Consider the following 20,669-nt stretch of genomic DNA (forward strand, 5'->3'; position numbering starts at 1 on the left):
AGAAGATTTTCATACAAATAATGATGCCCGGGTTAGCATCATCATCCTCCAGGATGTTTTCGTGGCTGAAATAAGTATGCATGCTCTTCGAGAGTAGGGTTACAAATCATTAATCACTCTAGATGCACAATATTTGATCTGATTTGGATAAAAATGCGTTTCAGAACATTATCCTGGGAACATCCCAGACACCTGGTTGTCATAAGAAAGAAAACAGACATTTGTGAGTGTTGATCTTTTATTTAAAGAACAAAAAACTTGTTAAAGTTTAATCTTTACAACATGTTTGTAAAGGTATTTTATGGCACAAAGCATTTTGTTAACATAATTATTAGACTGCAAAAGGTTGCTGAATTGCTGCTCAGGTTATGCTACTCAGTTGTGGGTGGGTACAAATGGAAAAACTTCTACCCCACGGATACCACCTTCAGAAGTGATCCACCAATAAAGACCCCCTCAATAACCCTACATTTACAATACTTTTAGATTTACTTTTAAATGATGTGTTTGTGTGCCTGGCTGACAAACATTGTGTTCAAAAGTGCTAATCTGTGCTAAATAAGTGCAAACTATTTGCTTACATCATAAAGTATGCAAATACACCAAAATATACCCAATATGTCATTTAACAAATAATTCCCTTACCATAAACATACATATCTTTTCCTTCATTTGTATTCAAGTCATAAAATGATTATACATTAACCAGAAGTGCAAATATAACACAAGTAAACCAAAACATTTGCTACCAGAGGCAAGAGAAATTAATTTCAGATTACTTTAGGTCACTAACATTTTACATTACCAATAATAACACACTTTTATTGACAAGAATGATTATTTAAAAAAAGATTAGCGGCAGTGCATAAACATCCCACACACAAATACTTCAGCTTCAAAGTGCTGCACAACAGTGCCCCCAGTTGTAACAGAAGTACTTTTGCTTGTTACAGGTTCATCAAAATAAAACAAACTCAGAGGAAAAACCTTCACAAAAAGAAATATAGTCCAAATTCAAGCAAATATCAAGTTAATCTAAAACATGGCTCCTCTTCGCTCTCACTGGATCACAGTTTTGATGGTCAGCAAACTGACAATCAGGGTGATGATGGGAGTTGACAGGCCTGAGGCATCACTTGATAGGATTCTTATCTCTGTAAAAGAAGAAACAAGTATAAATTGTATCATAGAGGCTCTTTTTTTTAAATAAAGTATTAAAATGTATTTCAATGCAAGAGAGTTTTACCACTGTTGACTGTCCTCTTCACTAGTGGTCCAAGTGAGATGAATGCTGTGTCATGGAATGACACGTCCCTCCTAAATCGTGTGTGGTGACCCGGGTAACAGTGCTGTAGGAGAGCAACATGAAAGACGTCTACAGATGTGCCACTTTGTAATTTGTGTTATATCACAAAAGGAAGCTCATTGTCATACTTACAGCTGTGCAGTTGTTGTGTCTCAAGAGACACAAGTGGACGTTGCAGTGCAAGTAAATGGATGAAAAGTTGTTGAAGGTGAACATCTTGAAGGAAAACCTGGCCACAGTTGAGATGCCATTCTGAATCAGCTCCACTGTTCCATCTTCTGGATTAGGACACCTACAAAGATAGCAGTCAGAACGTAGTGCCAGATGTGAGTGATGTACTGATAGTAACGTGCTTAAGTTTTAACACCAAGGAAGAGAAAAGTGCTTTCTTACTCTTCAGCAATTAGATCCCAGCGGACAGGGTAGGTGGCCATGTTGACTGGCGTGGCCCAGCATGAGTCCAGAACGGTTGAGATCTGGCGCTGATCCACCCCTTCTGTTCGCACCTCCACATAAAACCTCTCATCCACCACCATTTCTATGTTATTTTCAGTGGAGAGAGGGAACCGGAAGCCTGCATCCTCGTAAGGAATCATCCTCATGTGATATGTGCCTTGTCCAGCTGGAAGTTTCTTTCTCACAATGCTGTAAAATAAAAAGACAATTTGACTGGGAATCTATCACACATTCATCTTTCACACTGGCTACTCCAGTGATAAAGTTATTTTAGTAAAAATCCAGCACAGAATAATGTAATCTATCATTTTAAGCCTGCAAAGGAGATTTTATTACCTCTCCAATGGGTTGATGCCCACAGACATGGACAGAGCCTGACTCAGAGGGTATTCACAGCAGAAACGCAGATGGATGTTCCTCTGACGACTGATTAGACCACCATGAGGATCCACGTCGCCTTGGATGATGTTCTCATATATGAAATGGGTTCCGTTGCTCTAAACATTGAAATGATCATAAAGTATAAGTTGATCATCCTAACATCTTTCAGTCGGGCATTTATGATGTTCTAGGCTATGAACCATACCCTGAGAGCTGTCCCACACAGCTGGTCCTCGTTGTCAAAGTGGAACACAAGTCGTCCGTCTTGGAGAGTCCCGTTGCAGGTTTCATCTTGGAGATGGAGGGCATTGGAGTGAAAGCCTGCTTCGAACAGCTGGCAGCGAGACACAGACATGGTTCCTGTGCTGCTGGCACAGGTGATGGACGAGTCTGTTCACCAGAAAAAGAAAATGTAAATATATTTGAAAGTTAGTGGCCAATTTAAGCAACAAATTTTGCTTTATGAAGATGGAGATTACTGACATTTCATAAAACTGTGAAAAAGCAAACAAAGTTCAAACAGTTTCACTACCCTGACTTCACTACTATAGATTTTTTTTTTAAAATAAAAAGGTATTGTCCTCACCATAACTCTCGTTGTTGGGTCTGTGATGATGCTCATCACAGAAGCAGCCATACACGCCATCTTTCTTGCCACACCATTCATACTCTGTGCAGTCTAGCTCCTCACAGGGATCGGACTCATCTGAAAAAGAAATATACAAAAAGAATTATACATTGAGAAATTCAGGTGACATAAAACATTCACTGACTACAAAATGATAAAAAAAAAAAAAAACATAATGGTGTTTGATTCCCCACATACCACAATGCAAGCCAGAACGCCACTCAGGGATGTCTAGTCCCAAAACAGAGCAGCTTCTCTCATAGGCTGAGACTGCAGTACACAGCATGCCATTGGCTCGAGAGTAGAGGCACAGGTCATAGACGCAGGAAGAGAAAAATGGCTGGGGGTCAGAGTGCAGGTGGCAGTCACTGAATGGGCCAGTGGTGTTGGTGATGATGCTGCACAGCTCAGAGTACTCTTGTATATAGCGACAGTCACTCAGTCCACCGCCGCTACGATCATCTGTGGATCCACAGCTGGGAAGTTCCAAATGAAGATTTTAGGACTTTCTTACAACATGTTGTACATTAATGCAAAATGTGAGGATAATGTGAGAACTCCTTACCCTGGCTGGCTTGTGGACGACTTCCAGCTGTCTCCAAACTCATTGTCGCTTCGTGCTAGAATGCCACTGGGCATCATTTTGTCATCTAATGGATCATCATTGAAGTTTCCACACATCCCAGTGACTCTGTTCTGACAGTGTTGACCCATTCTGACCAATAAAGTACTCCAACCATCGAACTGAACAGTGAACTCTTGTGCATCAAAAACGATGAAGCTTCCCTGCCTCAACACTTGACCTAAGGCTCCTGTAGTGGTGGGAAGAGACACCTCAGATCCATTTACCTGTAAGGATGATATCAGAGAGTTAGACAGGAAGTAGGACACATGTAGAAAGTGGATCATCTTTAAAGTTATTAAAAGCATACCTTTGCTCTTCTGTTAGGTCCAAGCCTGACATGCACGCTTTCTTGTTGTTTTGAGAGGTAAACATCCACTGCTGACACGAATGAGACAAGGTTGTTGCCACGGTGATTGTTGGTAGCCACAACCTTAAACTGAGTTTCATTGTTGATGTGACCAACACTTTCAGTGATGATATATGAACATGTTCCCTGGAAATGAGCCAGAGCTCCATCAAAGGTGATGTAGTGTGGATCCCCCCAAACAGTGCAGGTAGACATTGCATCATAACAGCCCAGCTGGCCATCCTTGATGGTACACTCTTGTGCAGGAGTGCATGAAGCAGGAGAACAGCGCAGGTCATTGGGAGCATGGCACTCGCATAGCTGGGAGCAACCGCCTGTCCAGAAGGACTCACCAGCCTGAAAGATGGGAGGGGGAAATGTCATAAATTTTTTTTTATAAAGCTGTAAGAAAGGAGTTAGATAGACAAAGCTCCACCTGTTTTTGTGTAATTTATTATGCTACAGCAAGAAACCAGAGTTAACAGTGTTCAGAAGTGTGTAGAAGTTGTTTTATCACTCATTCTTGTTCCACAAGTATTTTTCCACTGCTAAAGGCCTTGGCCAACACCCATCTCAGCCAATCCCTGCTGGTGTTGAGCGCATGGACTGCGCATGAATAAAAACAATTTAAGATATTCTGAACTAATTTTCACCTCAGTAAGACTGCAGCTTAAACTGGACAATAACTTAAACTAACCTTGGCCTGGAGTCAGACTGGGTTGTGCAGCTTTAACAAGACGAATATGAGGGCTTTCTGTCTGCCACTACTCTAATATGAAACTTCACATCAGCATTTATATGAAAAAAAAATTTAATCAAAAGGATCATACTGCAAATTTTCCAAACAAAAGTTAATCTGGAGTTGTGCCAGATTATCAAAATGAATGCTGCAGAAGAAGAAAAAGATAAAAAACTAATGTTGTTGCACCATGTTGTGTGTCTTTTTTGTAGGTTTTGTGATCTGCTGTGACTTGTAATGTAAAGTGATAGTTCCATTGTTAGGAAACAGCATTGTTATTTCTCTTTCCAAGTAATCGCTCACGCTGTCAGTTACACCTTAGTAAATAATTTGAGGAAATTCAAAACTAGGTATCAAATAAGCAGCAGGAGCAACAGGTTTGGCATGTTTCTACCTGACCCTTTGTCAAAAAGGTCATTGCCACCCAAACCACTACAAATAGGAATGTGAGCATACTAAATAAACATAAAAGATGGAAAATGAATGGGTATTTACTGTTAATAGTATTTACTGTTAGTAGCATGCAAATCAGAAGTTCTCATATGTTCGTAAAATGATTCTATTCAACTCTTCAAAGCCATTATTGAAATGAGGTTTTGGTCAACTGTGCATATCTGTAAAACAGTTTGACTAGATAACTTTAAGTGGCATGGCAGTGACTTACATTAAAGTAGAAGCCGTCATGTTGGCAGCCACAGGTCTCCACAGGAACACAGCTGGTTCCACTCCTGACGAAGCCATCATCACAGAAACATCCTTCTGAGCAAGCATACTCACAGGTGGCATCAGTGCTGCTGGCACAAGTGTGACCACAGTCTGTTCCACATAGTTCATAATGACTATTGGCTGGACAGTCAAGCCCTAAAAGACACGAAAAAACAAATGATGGATGCTAAAGCACAATTTATTTGGTGTAGATGCAGTAACTTATTTCAGCGGTTACTTTAATACAATGACTGGTTGACTCACTGCAGGTGGTGTTCTGTCTCCATGGGTAAATTCGGACATTTGCAGACTGACAGGCGCCAATGTAAGCTTCAATGGCTCTGCACAGGAGATCGTGGCCTCTGTTTGCGCCAATGCAAACATCAAACACACAGTCGTTGAAATAAGGTGCTGGATCCACCTGCTCATGGCAGAAGCTGAAGGGGCCATCCGGTGCCTGAATCACCTCGCACTGAGCTCGAGCAGGCAGATCATTATTGCATCGTGGACAGAAGGGGGCACAGCCATCGCTGCATGTGTAGTTGCCGGGAACTTTCCACGCTGTCCCAAAGGCATCTGGATTAGAAACTGTCATTCCGTTTGGAGCTTGGAAGTCATCATTTGGATTGCCATTAAAGTTGCCGCAAAGTCCACATGTTTTTTCTCTAAAAATGTTAGATAAAAATAAATTTAAAAAAGATATTTACATATATATATATATATATATATATATATATATATATATATATATATATATATATATATATATATATATATATATATATATATATATATATATAGATATGTATATATATACATATCTATATATATACATATGTATATATACATATATATATATATATATGTATATATATATGTATATATATATATATATACATATGTATATATATAGATATGTATATATATACATATCTATATATATCTATATATATATATATATACATATCTATATATATATATATATATATATATATATATATATATATATATATATACATATATATACATATATATATATATATATATATATATATATATATATATATATATATATATATATATATATATATATATATATATATATAAAAATCTGTTTAAATCTGAGGGACAGAAAATATTGTTTACCTGTAACTTGGAGGTACAGAAATAGATACTGTGCTCCAGCCATCATATTTGACGCTTAGCCCAAAACTTGTACTGACAAATGTTTGAGCCCCAGTTGCAAAAACAGATATGTTTCCATTCAAGAGAATTGGCAGATTTCTTGTTATTCCATCTACCTGTGGGGGGAAAAAAAGCAAAAAGAAATACTTATGTTTTATTTATTCCTGACTGATAATGTATTTTCTGACTCATCAGACATCAAATTTTATGGGACAACAATGGCTGACATGGACACATTTTCAACAGGGATCTGTTCAGTAATGTCTGATTAAATATCTATGTCATAAATTAAAACTTCTCCCTGCTGGATAAACTACATTGGTATTTTGAACACACCTCAGACATCTTAACTAAACTTACCTCTGCCATACCCCTGTTGTCTCCGGACATACGCACTTGATGGCCCAACACATTCACAAGCACTTCAGCGGTGATAGAAACTGGCAGCCCATTCCATGGCTCATTCCTGGCTTCCACAGAAAAGTGATGAAGTCCATCAGTGCCATTGCAAACTGTCGCCAGAACATAGCGGCAGGTTCCCTGGAAGTCATAGGCCTTGTTGTCAAAGGTGAGGTAGTGAGGGTCACCAGATGCAGAGCAGGTGCCATGAGGGGTGGGATGGCAACCAAACTCCCCTTCTACCACTCGGCAGGACTCTTGAGGACCGCAAGAATTAGGCAGACACTGAACTGCACCAGTTGTGCCGTTACAGGTGCACAAGCTGTCACACTCTTCACCATTCCAGAACTGTTCCCCGCTTTGCCGATAGCGTCCTTGGTGATAGCATCCACAGGATGTTGGTGGCACACATTGGTTGCCATTGAGGACAAATCCATCATTACACTGGCAGCCATCCTGGCACTGAGTGACACAGGTGAAGGGGAAAGAAAGACTGGGGCAGGCAGAGGGACAAGTGGTTCCACAGAGTTCATAATGGCTGTTTGAAGGGCATGTTAGCTCTATGGAGGAACAAAAAGAAAAACAAACAATGGTTATTGCTAAGAATATCATTCAATGTGTTCTTATCAAAGCTGTTTCTGTCAAATGTGGACATGTGTTTACCACAGTCGGTTGCATTCCTCCACTGTCCCAGGGAAACACCGTTCTGTTGACACATGAGTGCATAATCTCGTAGGACCTGGCACAGTGTGGACGCTGGATCTGTGGAACCATTGACAATCCCTGCACACACATTCACCTGCTGCCACGGATCTACCACACCCCAACATGGAGTGAATGGGCCATGTGGTGAAGTGAGAATGCTACAGCGCTCAGCATTATTATCATTGGTCCCAAGGTCACGATTTCTGTTCTCCACACAATGAGCTGCGAGAGAACCATCGCGCCAACTATCCCCAAACTCTTGAGAGGTGTAAACCAGTGTGCCATTGGGTGTGCGGAAGTCGTCGTGCTGGTTAGCATTGTAGTTTCCACAGAGTCCACCTAGTGAACCGCTGTAGACCCCAGGTGCAGTGACACGCACAAAGTGAGGCCAGACCGTTTGAACAGTTACACCAAAGGCAGTGTGAAGGATGATGCTGTGGGTGCTGCTTTGGAAAATGCGAATTCGGTTGGAACCGGAGCTGAAGGGTAGTCGGACTTGCTGACCATCAACCTGCAGGGCAAGTTAAATATTAGCAAATGTTTGGTTTTCAGGGATCTTGTGAAAAAATTTCAAGATTTATTCATAAAATAAATTTGTTTCTGATAAACAAGGCTTCAGAACGGGAAACAGCATCTATTACATGTACCGTTGGTGATGTTTTACTCCAGATTAATTATTGACAATTGTTGATTAATTAAGTACTAAATCTATTTAAATTCAATGTGGTAAAACAAATTTGATCAATTTAATCCTCTTTCACATATGAAATAGATTTTTGTCAATTACCAGAACGTTGCTGCTGCTTGCCATCTCAATGGTAACTTGTGTTCCTTCTGCCTCAAACTTAAGAACATTGGAAAAACCTTGCTGGCCTCTTGGCACTTTTTCTGCAGTCACCATGAAGTGTGGGTGTTCAGACAACCCCATTACTCTGGCAAGTGTCAGTCGACATGCCCCAGGATACTGATAGGTCAGACCATCAAATGTTTGATATGACCCTGGACCCCTTATCCAGCATGTTGCATAACTGTTTGGGGTGCATCCTCTTTCTCCATCTTCTACACGGCATGATTCATGCAGGCCACATTGATGGAAGCTGCAAGTCATGGAACCATACCTACAACTGCAACGCCGACCACAGTTCTCATCTAGTATTACAGTTTCTCCAGAGCGATAGTAGCGACCCTCAAAGCTGCAGCCACACTCAGCTTGTGGAACACAGGCCCCGCCACTGAGGATGTAGCCTGTATTGCAGACACAGCTCTCCTGATTTGGGAGAGGGCAGTTGTATGTGGAATTGGGGTTGACGCAGGTGGCTGGACATCCTGTACCTTCGGATTCAAAGTGGCTATTGGCTGGGCAGGGGATTTCTAGACAAAAGAGAAAATAATTTATTTTTTACATTTTATCTGTTTCATAAAAATATGTATGTTTTTCTTTATTTATTGTACAACTGAGAGACATACCACAGAAGCCAGATCTCCTCCAGCTTGGTAGTTGGATTCCATGTTGTTGACACTGACTTGCATACACATTTAACGCTTGACACAAAATGGGCTGATACCCTCCACCTACGCACAGATCATACACACAACTTTCCACAAAAGTCTCTGGGGGAAGTTGTTGGTGGCATGTGGTAAAAGGGCCATTGCTGCTCTGGAGGATACCACAGTGGGCAGTATTGCTGTATAATGTTCTCTGAGCATTGGTGCAGGCAGCACACTCCAAACCTCCACATTGAGTCCCACAACCAGGGTCATCGTCCCCAGTGGCTTTCCAGCTGTTGGCAAAGTCCACATCAGAGCTCACAACCTCACCTTCCCGGGTTTGAAAGTCGTCATTACGCCGATTGTTGAAGTTTCCGCAGAGTCCACAAGTTGCATTCTGGTAAGTGTATGGCAGACTAATCTGGACATAGTGATTTGCGTCGTAAGATACCATCAAGCCAAAATTAGTGCTGACAACCACGGAAAAACCTGACTGATAGACCTGGACTGTTCCATTACTTAGGGAAAAAGGAGCTGTTGCAAAGTTTCCATTAACCTGCAAGCAAAACAATATACACAAAGTAAACACATATGAATCAAACAAAAAACATCTCAGTGAAGGATAGTGAGTTTTATTTTGCAAACCTTAGCTCCACTATGATGTCCTTTGACCAGCTCAATGGTGTCATTGTAGACATGCACTTTGACCAGTCGTGTCCAGGAAACTCGAGTGCTTCCTCTGTGCTCGTTCTTGCCCTCCACTCTGTAGTAGGGCAACCCATACTGACACTGTTCTGAAAGAACGTAAGTGCAGGTGCCCTGAAAGTGGAACACTGAGTTATCGAAGGTGTAGTAATGTGGATCACCGCTGATGGTGCAGGTGTGTCTTTGCACTGTCTGGCAGGAGAACTTGAAGGAAGTTGGTTGGCAGATTTGGGAAAAGGAGCAGGGCTGGTGGGAACACAGAAGGCCTGTGCTGGTGCAGGTGCACTTCTGTGCACAGGTGCTGTCAGTCCAGAATGAATCCCCCAGCTGCACAGATTCACCTTTAAGAATAAGAGCAGTTCTTCCTTTCTTTAAAATGCTTTCATTTTAACTTGCAATCACTGTAACAATAGTTGCAGTCAAACAGAGGTCTTTCGCTTAGTTCTCACCATTAAAATCGCAGCCCCTTGATCCGTGGTCTAACCGGAAAGCCCAGCGACCAGCTACATTGACATTACTGCCAAGACTGAAAACAGAATCGTTGCCTGATGCATTTTGAGAGAATGATCCAGGGAGGGTGAGATGGTGGATAGAATTGATGGTATCATATCCCACCTGTAAATTACATGTCACAGGAATCAATTTAATCTTATTCATGTTTCATAAGTACCCACTGGCACCATTTGATTTCTCTTGGACTGAAATGGAGCATAAAGCATTGATTGGGTTGCATAATAGTGTTTAATCATTCTAACCTGTATATTCATTGTTGTATATGCAATGGGCCCATAGTTCAATATCACAAACGAGTACCGGCCATCCGTGGTTAAGACTGCTTGAGCTGTTGAACGCTGAAAAATAAAAACAACTTCTTCATGTTTAAAGAAGATAAAAATATAGCTATATCACTTGATGTTACAAGATGGGTCAAATAAATTTCAGCATTTAAAACAAGAACACTTACTGTTCCAGTTGTTGGGTAATAAGCCACCTGATACCATGTTGCAATAAAGACCCAGTTGGCATTAAAGTTCAGTCCTGAAAAGTAATTATTGATGTCTGCTGTAGCTTGTTGGAGCACAGGGCCGCTGGTGTGTTGCTCATAGTAGATCTGACCATTTTCTCTGTTGTCCAAATCTGTCCAGAGTACAGCGATGATGTCTCGGATTGAGTGCATTGGAAAATGTTGGGGCACATAGCTATGCCATGAACTTGTGAAAGTCAGGTGTCCGTTGTGATTCACCTAGATATAGATAATATAGAAATACAAATAATTTCTTACTAAAAAGGACTTTGCATATAGTCAATTAACTCACTTAAATTAACATTTTATCAAATATTATGTATTAAGCCACAGTATATCATACTGAATTCATAATGTCAAGTAAATTTAAAGATAAAAGTTTAAATATTTGTATCCTATAAAAAAATCTTTTTTTCTTTTTAAATGTAATTCATTTTAAACATTCATAAATCAAGAATTTTATTTATTTTATCTTGCCAGCCAGTTGCTGAAAGTTTTATTACTTTGGATTGAATATTATTTCATCATTTTATGTAATCTACAACTTTTATTTAAACTCAAAAGTAAATTAATACCAAAAACTGTCAATAGGTTTTTTTTGTCTTAAATGAAAAGCACATATTTAAATCAAATCTAGCCCTTGTTATATTTATACACATTTACTTTGTCTACCTTTCTCCTTTATATTTCTCTCCTTCCTTCCATTTTTCCTTTGTTTCCTTGTAAATTTGCCAATTTATTAATTTGCAGGAGTATTTGCATTAAGAATTCATTTCTGTATTTCTGTATCTGTATTATAATTAGCTTGTTGGGTTTGATGTAATGTCTTCAGGTCATATATGTTGAGTCTCCAGTACACACTGAAGACTCAGTGTGTTTGCCAGCATGCTCTTTGTTTTGAACAATAGTTAAAAATCATTCATTCATTCATTTTTCTAAACCGCTTAATCCAATTCAGGGTTGCGGGGATGATTAAAAATGAAATACTTAATATAATAAAAAGAAGATAATAAAAAGATGTAAACTTACATAAATCGTATTGTATGACTGCCCAAAGTAGCGAAAAGGTTGTTGCAGCGCAATGGCAGGCGAACTTCCATCATCTGAACGAGAACTTATTGTTCCAGCAACTTGGTAAAGGGGTCCTACAAAGAACAAAAGACATTGTTGTTCTTCATCTTTAAATTGCTGTTCATACGTATTGGATCATGGCAACAGAGTCACATGTTGCTAAAGTATGAGAATAAGATCTTTTTTATGTCCAAATCTAAGTTAAAAAAAAAAAAAAATGGGGTGATATAAAGTTGTGAGAAAATTACTGGTTTTAATATCTATTGAGAAAAGATTGTGCAGCTAGCTGGTATGGATATTCCACAGCAGGTTACCTAAATATCTTGGTATGCATCCCAGCAACAAAGCAAATTATATAACCTTTTCTTTAGTGTGTGTGTGTGTGTGTGTGTGTGTGTGTGTGTGTGTGTGTGTGTGTGTGTGTGTGTGTGTGTGTGTTTAATTATACAGGAGTTTTATTAAAAATCACAATGCTGCCATCTGAGTTCAAAGGATGAGTTGCTTTTTATTCAATTTCATATAAATGCCTGCAAATAAAAGAAAGTACGCTTAAATCATTAAGCAGTTGTTGGCACTTGTGGCAAATGAAATTTCAAATCCTTCTTCAATGATTATATTTTTTAAATTAACCTGAAAGATTATTGCAAAGATTATTTGATGTTCCAGAAGCTATGCAAAAACACAGCACAATGCTTTTTTAGGTAAACGTTATAGCAATTTGTCACAATGAGGAGTAGCCTATCTAAAGTCAAGCAGAGCTGCACTGAGTGCTCATTTTGTGTTAACTTTGTTCGTTCATTCGTTCATTCATTCATTCATTTTCTGAACTGCTTAGTCCAATTCAAGTTCGCGGGGAAGCTAGAGCCTTTTCCAGCAATCATTGGGTGAGAGGCAGGGTACACCCTGGACAAGTTGCCAGTCCATCAAAGGGCCTTTATGTTAAATTATTAAGTTTTTAAATATATGGGGGGAAAAATCAGCAGCTAACATACAAAAAAGAATTTGTTTCTTTACTATCCAATCAAATAAGTTAGATTAAAAAAAAAAGTGAAAATCAATACTTTTTTTTTTGTAGAAACAGGAACAACAGGTTCCAATTAAAAGATATATATTTCAGAAAGCATACTTCTCCAACTTCAATCAAAACTAATGTTTTCAATCAAAACTACTGTTTTCTTCAATCAAAACTAATGTTTGTAAGTCAAAAATTACAACCAGTGTGCATAAAATAAGTCCTCTTTTCTTTACAGTTTAAAAACATTTGGTTACAAGTTGTAAAGTTTTGTTTGCATATCAGTCCTCTTTGCTTGCAAGTTCTAAAGTTTTGGTTGCAAATTTAACTGCATTTGATGTGCGGGGCCTGCGCTGGTGAATGAGAGCAGAGTTTCTATTGGTTAATAGCCTGCCAACAGGCTATTAACTTACCTGCAAGCAGGACAGCAAGAGAGGAATGGGTGAAATGCAGAAGGCATAGCTGTCGGCAGAGCCAGGTGATATCAACAAATAGAAACTCTGCTCACATTCACCAGCGCATGCCCCGCCCATCAAATGCAGTTAAATTCGCAACCAAAACTTTAGAACTTTAGAACAAGCAAATGTTTATAACTGTAAAGAGAAGAGGACTTTTTATCCATAATGGTTGTAGTTTTTGACTTACAAACATTAGTTTTGATTGAAGAAAACATTAGTTTTGATTGAAAACAGTAGTTTTGATTGAAGTTGGAGAAGTATGCTTTCTCAAACATATATTTTTTAACTGCAACCTAATTTGTTTCTATCTCTACAAAAAATTGATTTTCACTTTTTTTTTTTTTTTTTTTTTTTTGCATTCAAACATTTTTAATCTAACTTATTTGATTGGATAATAAAGAAACAAATTTGTCTCCATACAATAACAGATACAATGGTCAAATATTTGACTAACACACTTAGGTTTTGCTTGAGAAGTCAAAACATCAAATATTAACATGATTAAGTATGTATTAGAATTCATCCAATAAATCAGTTTTGAGTATTGCTCTTTTTTTCAACTAGATAATATCTATGACATCTTTATTTACATCTTGCATCACAAGTTTACAATTTTTTACTGCATGAACTGCAATTAAGACTCTCTGCTTGAAGCTCATTCCTAATCTTATCAATCAGAAGAGAAGACTGCTTTGTTTAACCCAAATATGAAATATTATCTTAAAGTGATGCAATACTCTGACACACAAATTTTAGCAAGATTGCATGACTGAAGATCAGAAACAAGAATACAAACAAAAAATGTTTCAATTTCTACTAACCTCCAATCTGAGATGCAACTCCGCCTGTTAAAAAAAACAAGCACATACATATGATTGGAAAAGAGTCTGAGATGAAAAATGTTAATATACATAAATCAGCATCTAGATTATATAAATACAAACACAAATGGAGGTAAACTTAATCAAGTCAAACTCAATGGATCAATACTTACTTATCACTGACAGAACAAGAAGAGGCAAAACGATTTGACCTGCCATTCTCCAAAGTTCAAAAGTTAAACCTACGAAACACATTTTATTTAAAACAGTTAGAGATTTTGTCAATATACAAATATGTAGAGAGAGAGAGAGAGAGCGAAATCTCTCTAAAATGGAAATGAAATTAGTATAATTTTGTTGAAAATTATGTTTTATCAGTCCAAAATGAAAATATTACCTTTATGCATCTGTCTGTTTCTGCATCTCAGATGAGGCTACACAGCTGTGGCAAGCTTTTATAGCGTAAACCCTGACAAAGCTCCACCTAGCAGTAACTCTTCCAGTAATGTGGATTAAATACAGTTTTCCTCATTCCAGCTTTTCATTCCATTGTATATTCATGAAAAAGTATGTATACCCCCCTTCTCTTCAGATGAATAAAGAAAGCATTAAAGGATATATATACAACTACAAAAAAAAGATTATGTGAACCATGTATATATTTCATAGTACATTAGTGTTTAAATGTAATTAAATGTGTGATTAAATTTTTTGTGTTTTTAAGATGCACTGTGATTTAAAGGTTACAGTGCACATAAGAATAAGAACAAGAATAAGAATAAGAGGACAAAAACTGCTTTTCTGCAGTCAGAGAGAGAGGAGGGAGTAGAGTTTAGCAATGTTTTTACATGAAAAATGCAGTATAAATGATAAACTGAGGAAAACTATATTTTAAAAAAATGCTCACGTGTTAATGATGAAGGATAATGAAATTATTGCAACACTTCAGATAAACTGACAGCGAAGTACAAAAACCAATAATTTTACTGTCAGTCAGCAAAAACTTTGAGCGAAAGGTATGATAATTATTATGTTTATCTTGAAAACTTAGCTTGAAGCAATGGCCTTGTTATATAAGTAACAGGTTCATTTACACTGTGTATATTACTTGGCACAACATGAGAGTGAAATAATATATATTCAGGTTTGCGAATAGAGTTTCACTTAAAACATGAGCGGTGAGGCTGAAACATCTGCATTGTGCTTCCGAACTGCATCTCGCACCCTGTTTGTCCAGCTTTTCAGTGCCGCATGCAGCAGGGCCCAAAGTATAGAGCAGCTTTAACCATTGATGTCTTTTTTTCTGACAACAAAAGGCATTTTCCTTAAAAATTAAATAAATTAAAAAAAAAGTCCTTTCAGGCAATGTTTGTGATTTCATGCAAGCTTCATTCTGGCACTTTATCTATGAAATTGTTTATTTTCAGCCAGATTCGGTCCTTGGCTCTAATTAACGTTTAATTAAGCAGCACTGCATAAACACGTTATGACAGCACTGTTCTGGGTTGATAGAGCTTTTTGGTGAGCTGCATGTCTGTCCATCTGCCATTCCCTCTGGAGGCCTGCAGGTCTGCAGGTATGCAGAGACATGTTTTTTTTCTAGAAGTGCCAGCCACTCCTAAAGCAAACTGTGAATGTAGGTATAATAGAAGTGATGAAATACAGATGTGTTCTTCACAGACATAAGGGCGCAGCTAAATAATCTTGAAGACAGCAGAAGTGAACTTATCTACACTGACCTATCATATCTATACTGAAATAAGTTTGTCTTTGAAGGAAGTTGTCATGATTTTGACAGCAACTCAAATGAATTTTAGTTAATCTGTTTTGGACACTGCCATAAATGCCTATAATTGTCCATTAAATAAACATTTTGCACTGTAAATGTCACCAAGCATTAATGTAAAACCACCAAGCCCTTATTGAAGTACTGTACGTTTACCCTTTCGGAGTCAAAACCTGTTTATTTTACCTCTCTGGAATGGTGCTGGTGTGGAAGTTAGATTTGATCCAAGGTCAACTTCTGCACCTTGGATGAAATCTAACTTCCACACTGGCAGCTCAGCCTTAGTCATGTTGGATCAGCCGACATATAGGTTAAGTATAAAAAATTGTAGAAATATTTGCACAATTGTCCCAGGAAGAAATTTTCATTCTCAGAACTGTGTCAGCAGAAATAGCACATAAATTTGCATCAGAAACTGATTCACAGATGTACTTCTCTGGTTTAAAGGAAGCCACTTTTTCATATAAAGATCTTGGGTTTAGATATAGATTTAATGATATAAACACATTTTTGATTTAGTTTTAATTTTCCATCTAAACAACTGATTATGAATTTTCAATTGCTATGATTGTTGAAAAAGTAACAAGAGGTATTGTTTCATTTGTGTTGCACTGTCATCTTAATAATGACAAATAATAAAGAAATGTACTTTAAAAATACCATACACCACAAATAGGGCGTGCCAAAAAATAGTAAACAGGTGAGTCTCCTGGTGCATTTCCTGACAGCACAACAAAACCTGTGTGGGCAGTTAGACTGTGGTTTCCAGTTAGAATTCATGAAGTTAAAACGTTCAAGAAAATCGACTTGCGTTTGTTTTTTGCTTTGTTTAAAATAAAGCATTATATACTCTATGTGCACTACTTTACATTATGTCAAGATGTGTTTTTTGCTGTGGTGCAGATTTTCTCAAGGGTTTCTTTGACTTAACCTCGTCAAGCAATGCTTGTGTCATTGCCGTGGGAGTGGTAAAAATGCTGTGTATGTTTTCTGGGGAAAAGTGGCCATGGTCTCAGATTTGGAGGTGCTGATTCCCATCCCAGCCGCTTCACACTTGGCAGCGAATTGCTCAAGCAAGAGCTGGAGATCATGGCCAGATGAAGCCAACAGGACCTAGTCATCCGCAAAAAGCAGAGACCCAATCCTGAGGCCACCAAGCCGGATCCCCTCAACACCACGGCTGCGCCTAGAAATTCTGTCTATATAAGTTATGAACAGAATCGGTGATAAAATCGGTAGAATCACTGGACACTACCGGCAATGCAGACCAAGTTCTGACTCCCGTCGTACAGGGACCTGACAGCTAGTACAATGGGGTCCAGTACCCCATACTCCCAGAGTAACCCCCACAGGAGGGTCAAACGCCTTCTCCAGGTCTACAAAGCACATGTATATTGGTTGGGCAAACTCCCAAGCCCCCTCCAGGACCCCAAGGAGGGTATAGAGCTGGTCCACTGTTCCGCCACCAGGACGAAAACCACATTGCTTATCCTCAGTCCGAGATTCAACGACCCGATGGACCCTCCTCTCCAGAACCCCCGAATAGACCTTTCCAGGGAGGCTGAGGAGTGTGATTCCCCTGCTGGATCACACCCTCTGGTCCCCCTTCTTGAAAAGGGGGACCACCACCCCAGTCTGCATGTCCAGAGGCACTGTCCCCATTATCCATGCGATGCTGCAGAGACATGTCAGCCAGAACCGCCCCACAGCATCCAGAGCCTTATACAAAAACACATATACAAAATGAAAAATAGTTAACAGTTTGATATGTGATTTTGGGTGGATTTTTGGCTAAAGGAGTAAAAATGTATGTGTTTAATTCTATATTCATGTGTTTAATTAATTATTTAGTCATTTTAGCACAAGAACTGTCTGCGTCACTTTCGTTGCACTTATGCAATGACACTAAAGTTTATTGATTGATTAATTGATTGTTAAATACATACAACTGTTTTTTCTTCTCTGTTTTTTTTCATTTTAGAGGACAAAAACAAATCAAACTGCCTGAAAAGTGCTCCGAGGCCATTTTTTTTTGTTGTTGTTGTTATGTAAGCAGTTCATGACTTTCGGCAGTATGAGATCAGTGTAAAATGACATAACATTACATAACTTTATATGGAAACATATGGCATTCACTGTAAAAAAAGAAAAAGTTGGGCGAACTTAAAATTTCAAGGCAACAAACTTCGATAAAATTTTAAGTTGAACAACTAAACTAAATATTTTAAGTTTTGCTTTTGAGTTTGCTCAACTCTAAATTAGGATTTTTTACAACTCAATTGTAAGTTCCATTAAATTACAATTTTATATTGTAATAACTTTTCATCTTTAGTTCTGGTAACTGTTCCACAAGTTGTACTAATTTAAAAATCTACATGGTTATAACTTTTAATCCTTATGTAACAGTACACAGCTGTAGCTTATCGGTAGTTTCTGGCTTTCCCTCCCAGCAGCCAATCGCTGCACGGGGAGCCACCCTATATAGGTAAGCTGGGCATTCAGATCATCGATTGCCGACTAGCAGCTGGGCTACGTCATTCAGGGGATTCCTCGCTTCCGCTTCAGGTTGGTGGCAGGTAGGCTCAGCGGTCGTGCAGCACCTCACGTTTTAATTACATTTTACCCATCCGGTACTGCTCTCTACTGTTTTCGTTTCAGAGATCGGCGCTGTGTGTTCCAAGGCTTGTTTCAGTAGCCTGGACTCATTCATTGCTGTGGCAAGCTATTGCCAGTAGCATCACTGGTTCTGAGGCACACAACAGTGTTCCAGTTTTATGGTCAGGCGGAAGCTGACATAAATATGCTGGAGCTGGATTAGTCGATGCCAAAATACTGTCACCCGCGTTGCACTTGACGGACGCCGATCTCCTTTTCCCAAGTTACGGGGAGCGTTACAGTGTATCAAACTGTTCTGGAGACCGCTGTTGCTCTGCTCTGACGCATCTTTCCAGGTGTTCCATCGGCCGCTCTGTGTTACTGCAGCTTCAACTTCACTTCGTTTCCTTCTCCGCCCTCAACAACTCCTTGGAGGAGAGGAAACGCTGACGTGGGCGCCGGATTCACCACAAGCTGGTGCAGACTGGACAGTCGAGCCGCCCATGATAGTGGGGAACAGAAGGACATTTTGGGGGACAAAGCTGATTGTTTTCTTAATGTTTTTATATTGTTTAATTTTGTGTTTAAACTATTTCTGTTCTTCTTCAGGTGCTGAGACTGCAGTGGTGGATTGGTGTCCTGGTGGTGGTGCCTCCCTACTTCTTTGGTGTGGTTTTGTTTATCTTTTCATGTGTGGTGTTCTTGGGGTCCCTTCCCTAGCTTCTGGACACATCCACCCCAGTAGGTCTCAGCCCTGATTTACCTTTCTTTTTAAAGTATTTTGTAGGTTTTAAATAGGAATAATAAAATCTAATTTTATATCTGTAACTGATGTCTCTGCCTCCATTGCTAAACGAACCTGAGTGCCTGGTGGTGGGTGTAACCACCTAGCTATTTTCCCTGGACATAATACCCAGGGTGGCGTTGTCCGGTTTTATATCTTTAGCTTGTAGCCGACTGTTTCTTGCCACACTTACTTGCTCTAACTCTTTCATAAGTTGTAATAATTTATCATTTTACACAGTAATAACTCAAATTCTTTCACATAATCCACTTGAATTTGATTAAGTTAGTATAGCAGAATAATTTAAGAGTAATTTAAAATTGCACACTGCTAATGTAACATAACTTTATTAATTTAATTTCAATCTCTTCTAATCAAATGCATAAATAATTACAGATACAACATACATCCTCAAAACCTTAGTTTGTTTTAAACTAGCAGCACTGAATCAAATAAAAAGGCAAAAAAAACAGCTTGTGCTTTTATCAATATAAGAAAAATGAGAGACAACTTGTGCTCATAAAAAAAGAACTGTTGAACAGTCCTATGCAGTTGTGAAAGATGTGATTTCAAAGCACTGATGGTTCTGCAAGTGCAGCAGTCCCTGTGTTTGCAAAGCCGTGTTGAACCTCTGATGTAGCCGATAATGTTTCAGCTGAACAGCTTCCATGGCGTTGGTCAACTTGCAGAACTTGAACTGCATTAATTTCAATCTGAAAAACAAAGATGACAATTTGCTGGGAATTAGTAAGGCAGTCAGCAGAAATGTTATTACACATAACATTTTATAAATTTAATGACAATGCAAAGACTAGACGAGACCCTTGAGCTGAAAAGAGTACACATTCAGTGTTTTTATTTTTAATAAATTTTGCTGCAGTAAACATTAATTACAAATAACATGTATTATTTAAGGTTATCAACCTGTATCTATACCTAAACCCAACGCCTACATCAGATTAGGTTAAGAAAGTCAGCAGTCAGTATAAAACAGGGCAGTCAATTAAATGTATTTCAATGTTTTTAAACAGAAGGACAATATATCCAAGCCTGGGAGCCCACAGTGGGTCATAGTACAAATATTTAAACCTTTTTTTAATCAAAAGCAATGTAGTAAATTCAGGGCAGGCCTATATTTTGACAAATACAATAATTTAAATAGGTAGGTTGGCCTTTCCTACCATTACACTGTAATAATTTTTTATCAACTCTGACATGACTTAAATCTCATCATTTTAACATGTAAATGGTAGCAGCATGAAGTGTTTTATTGAACTCAGCATGATGTAAATGTTATTACAAAAAAGTGTTACACAAACTGCTCCATGTTGTCCTGATACTTAGTACATGAAATATCAGCTAATGTGTTAGCATTAAAACCTTAATGGCTACTCCTTTAGCTGCAGCTAGTAGGCGAGCATGAATTAACTGAATACTAAGCAGCAGAAGC

The 20,669-nt window shown here is 38.6% G+C and overlaps 1 protein-coding gene across 1 annotated transcript; it reads right to left on the minus strand.

The window, feature by feature from the left end:
• Positions 1–1,059: 1,059 nt before the first annotated feature.
• Positions 1,060–16,129, minus strand: LOC306771381 (alpha-tectorin; the record flags this gene model as incomplete). The annotated part of the gene is made up of 23 exons (XM_079260548.1): positions 1,060–1,154; positions 1,247–1,349; positions 1,439–1,598; positions 1,700–1,951; positions 2,099–2,259; positions 2,349–2,533; positions 2,730–2,849; positions 2,970–3,247; positions 3,337–3,620; positions 3,704–4,099; positions 5,146–5,342; positions 5,451–5,851; positions 6,333–6,487; positions 6,732–7,330; positions 7,434–7,986; positions 8,263–8,846; positions 8,943–9,519; positions 9,609–10,009; positions 10,118–10,283; positions 10,424–10,519; positions 10,633–10,911; positions 11,722–11,837; positions 16,027–16,129. 23 exons carry the CDS (start codon positions 16,127–16,129, stop codon positions 1,060–1,062), a joined length of 6,261 nt encoding a protein of 2,086 aa, XP_079116674.1.
• Positions 16,130–20,669: the final 4,540 nt, after the last annotated feature.

The sequence above is a fragment of the Telmatherina bonti genome (assembly GCF_933228915.1).
Source record: "Telmatherina bonti genome assembly, chromosome: 21".
NCBI classification, from domain to species: domain Eukaryota; kingdom Metazoa; phylum Chordata; class Actinopteri; order Atheriniformes; family Telmatherinidae; genus Telmatherina; species Telmatherina bonti.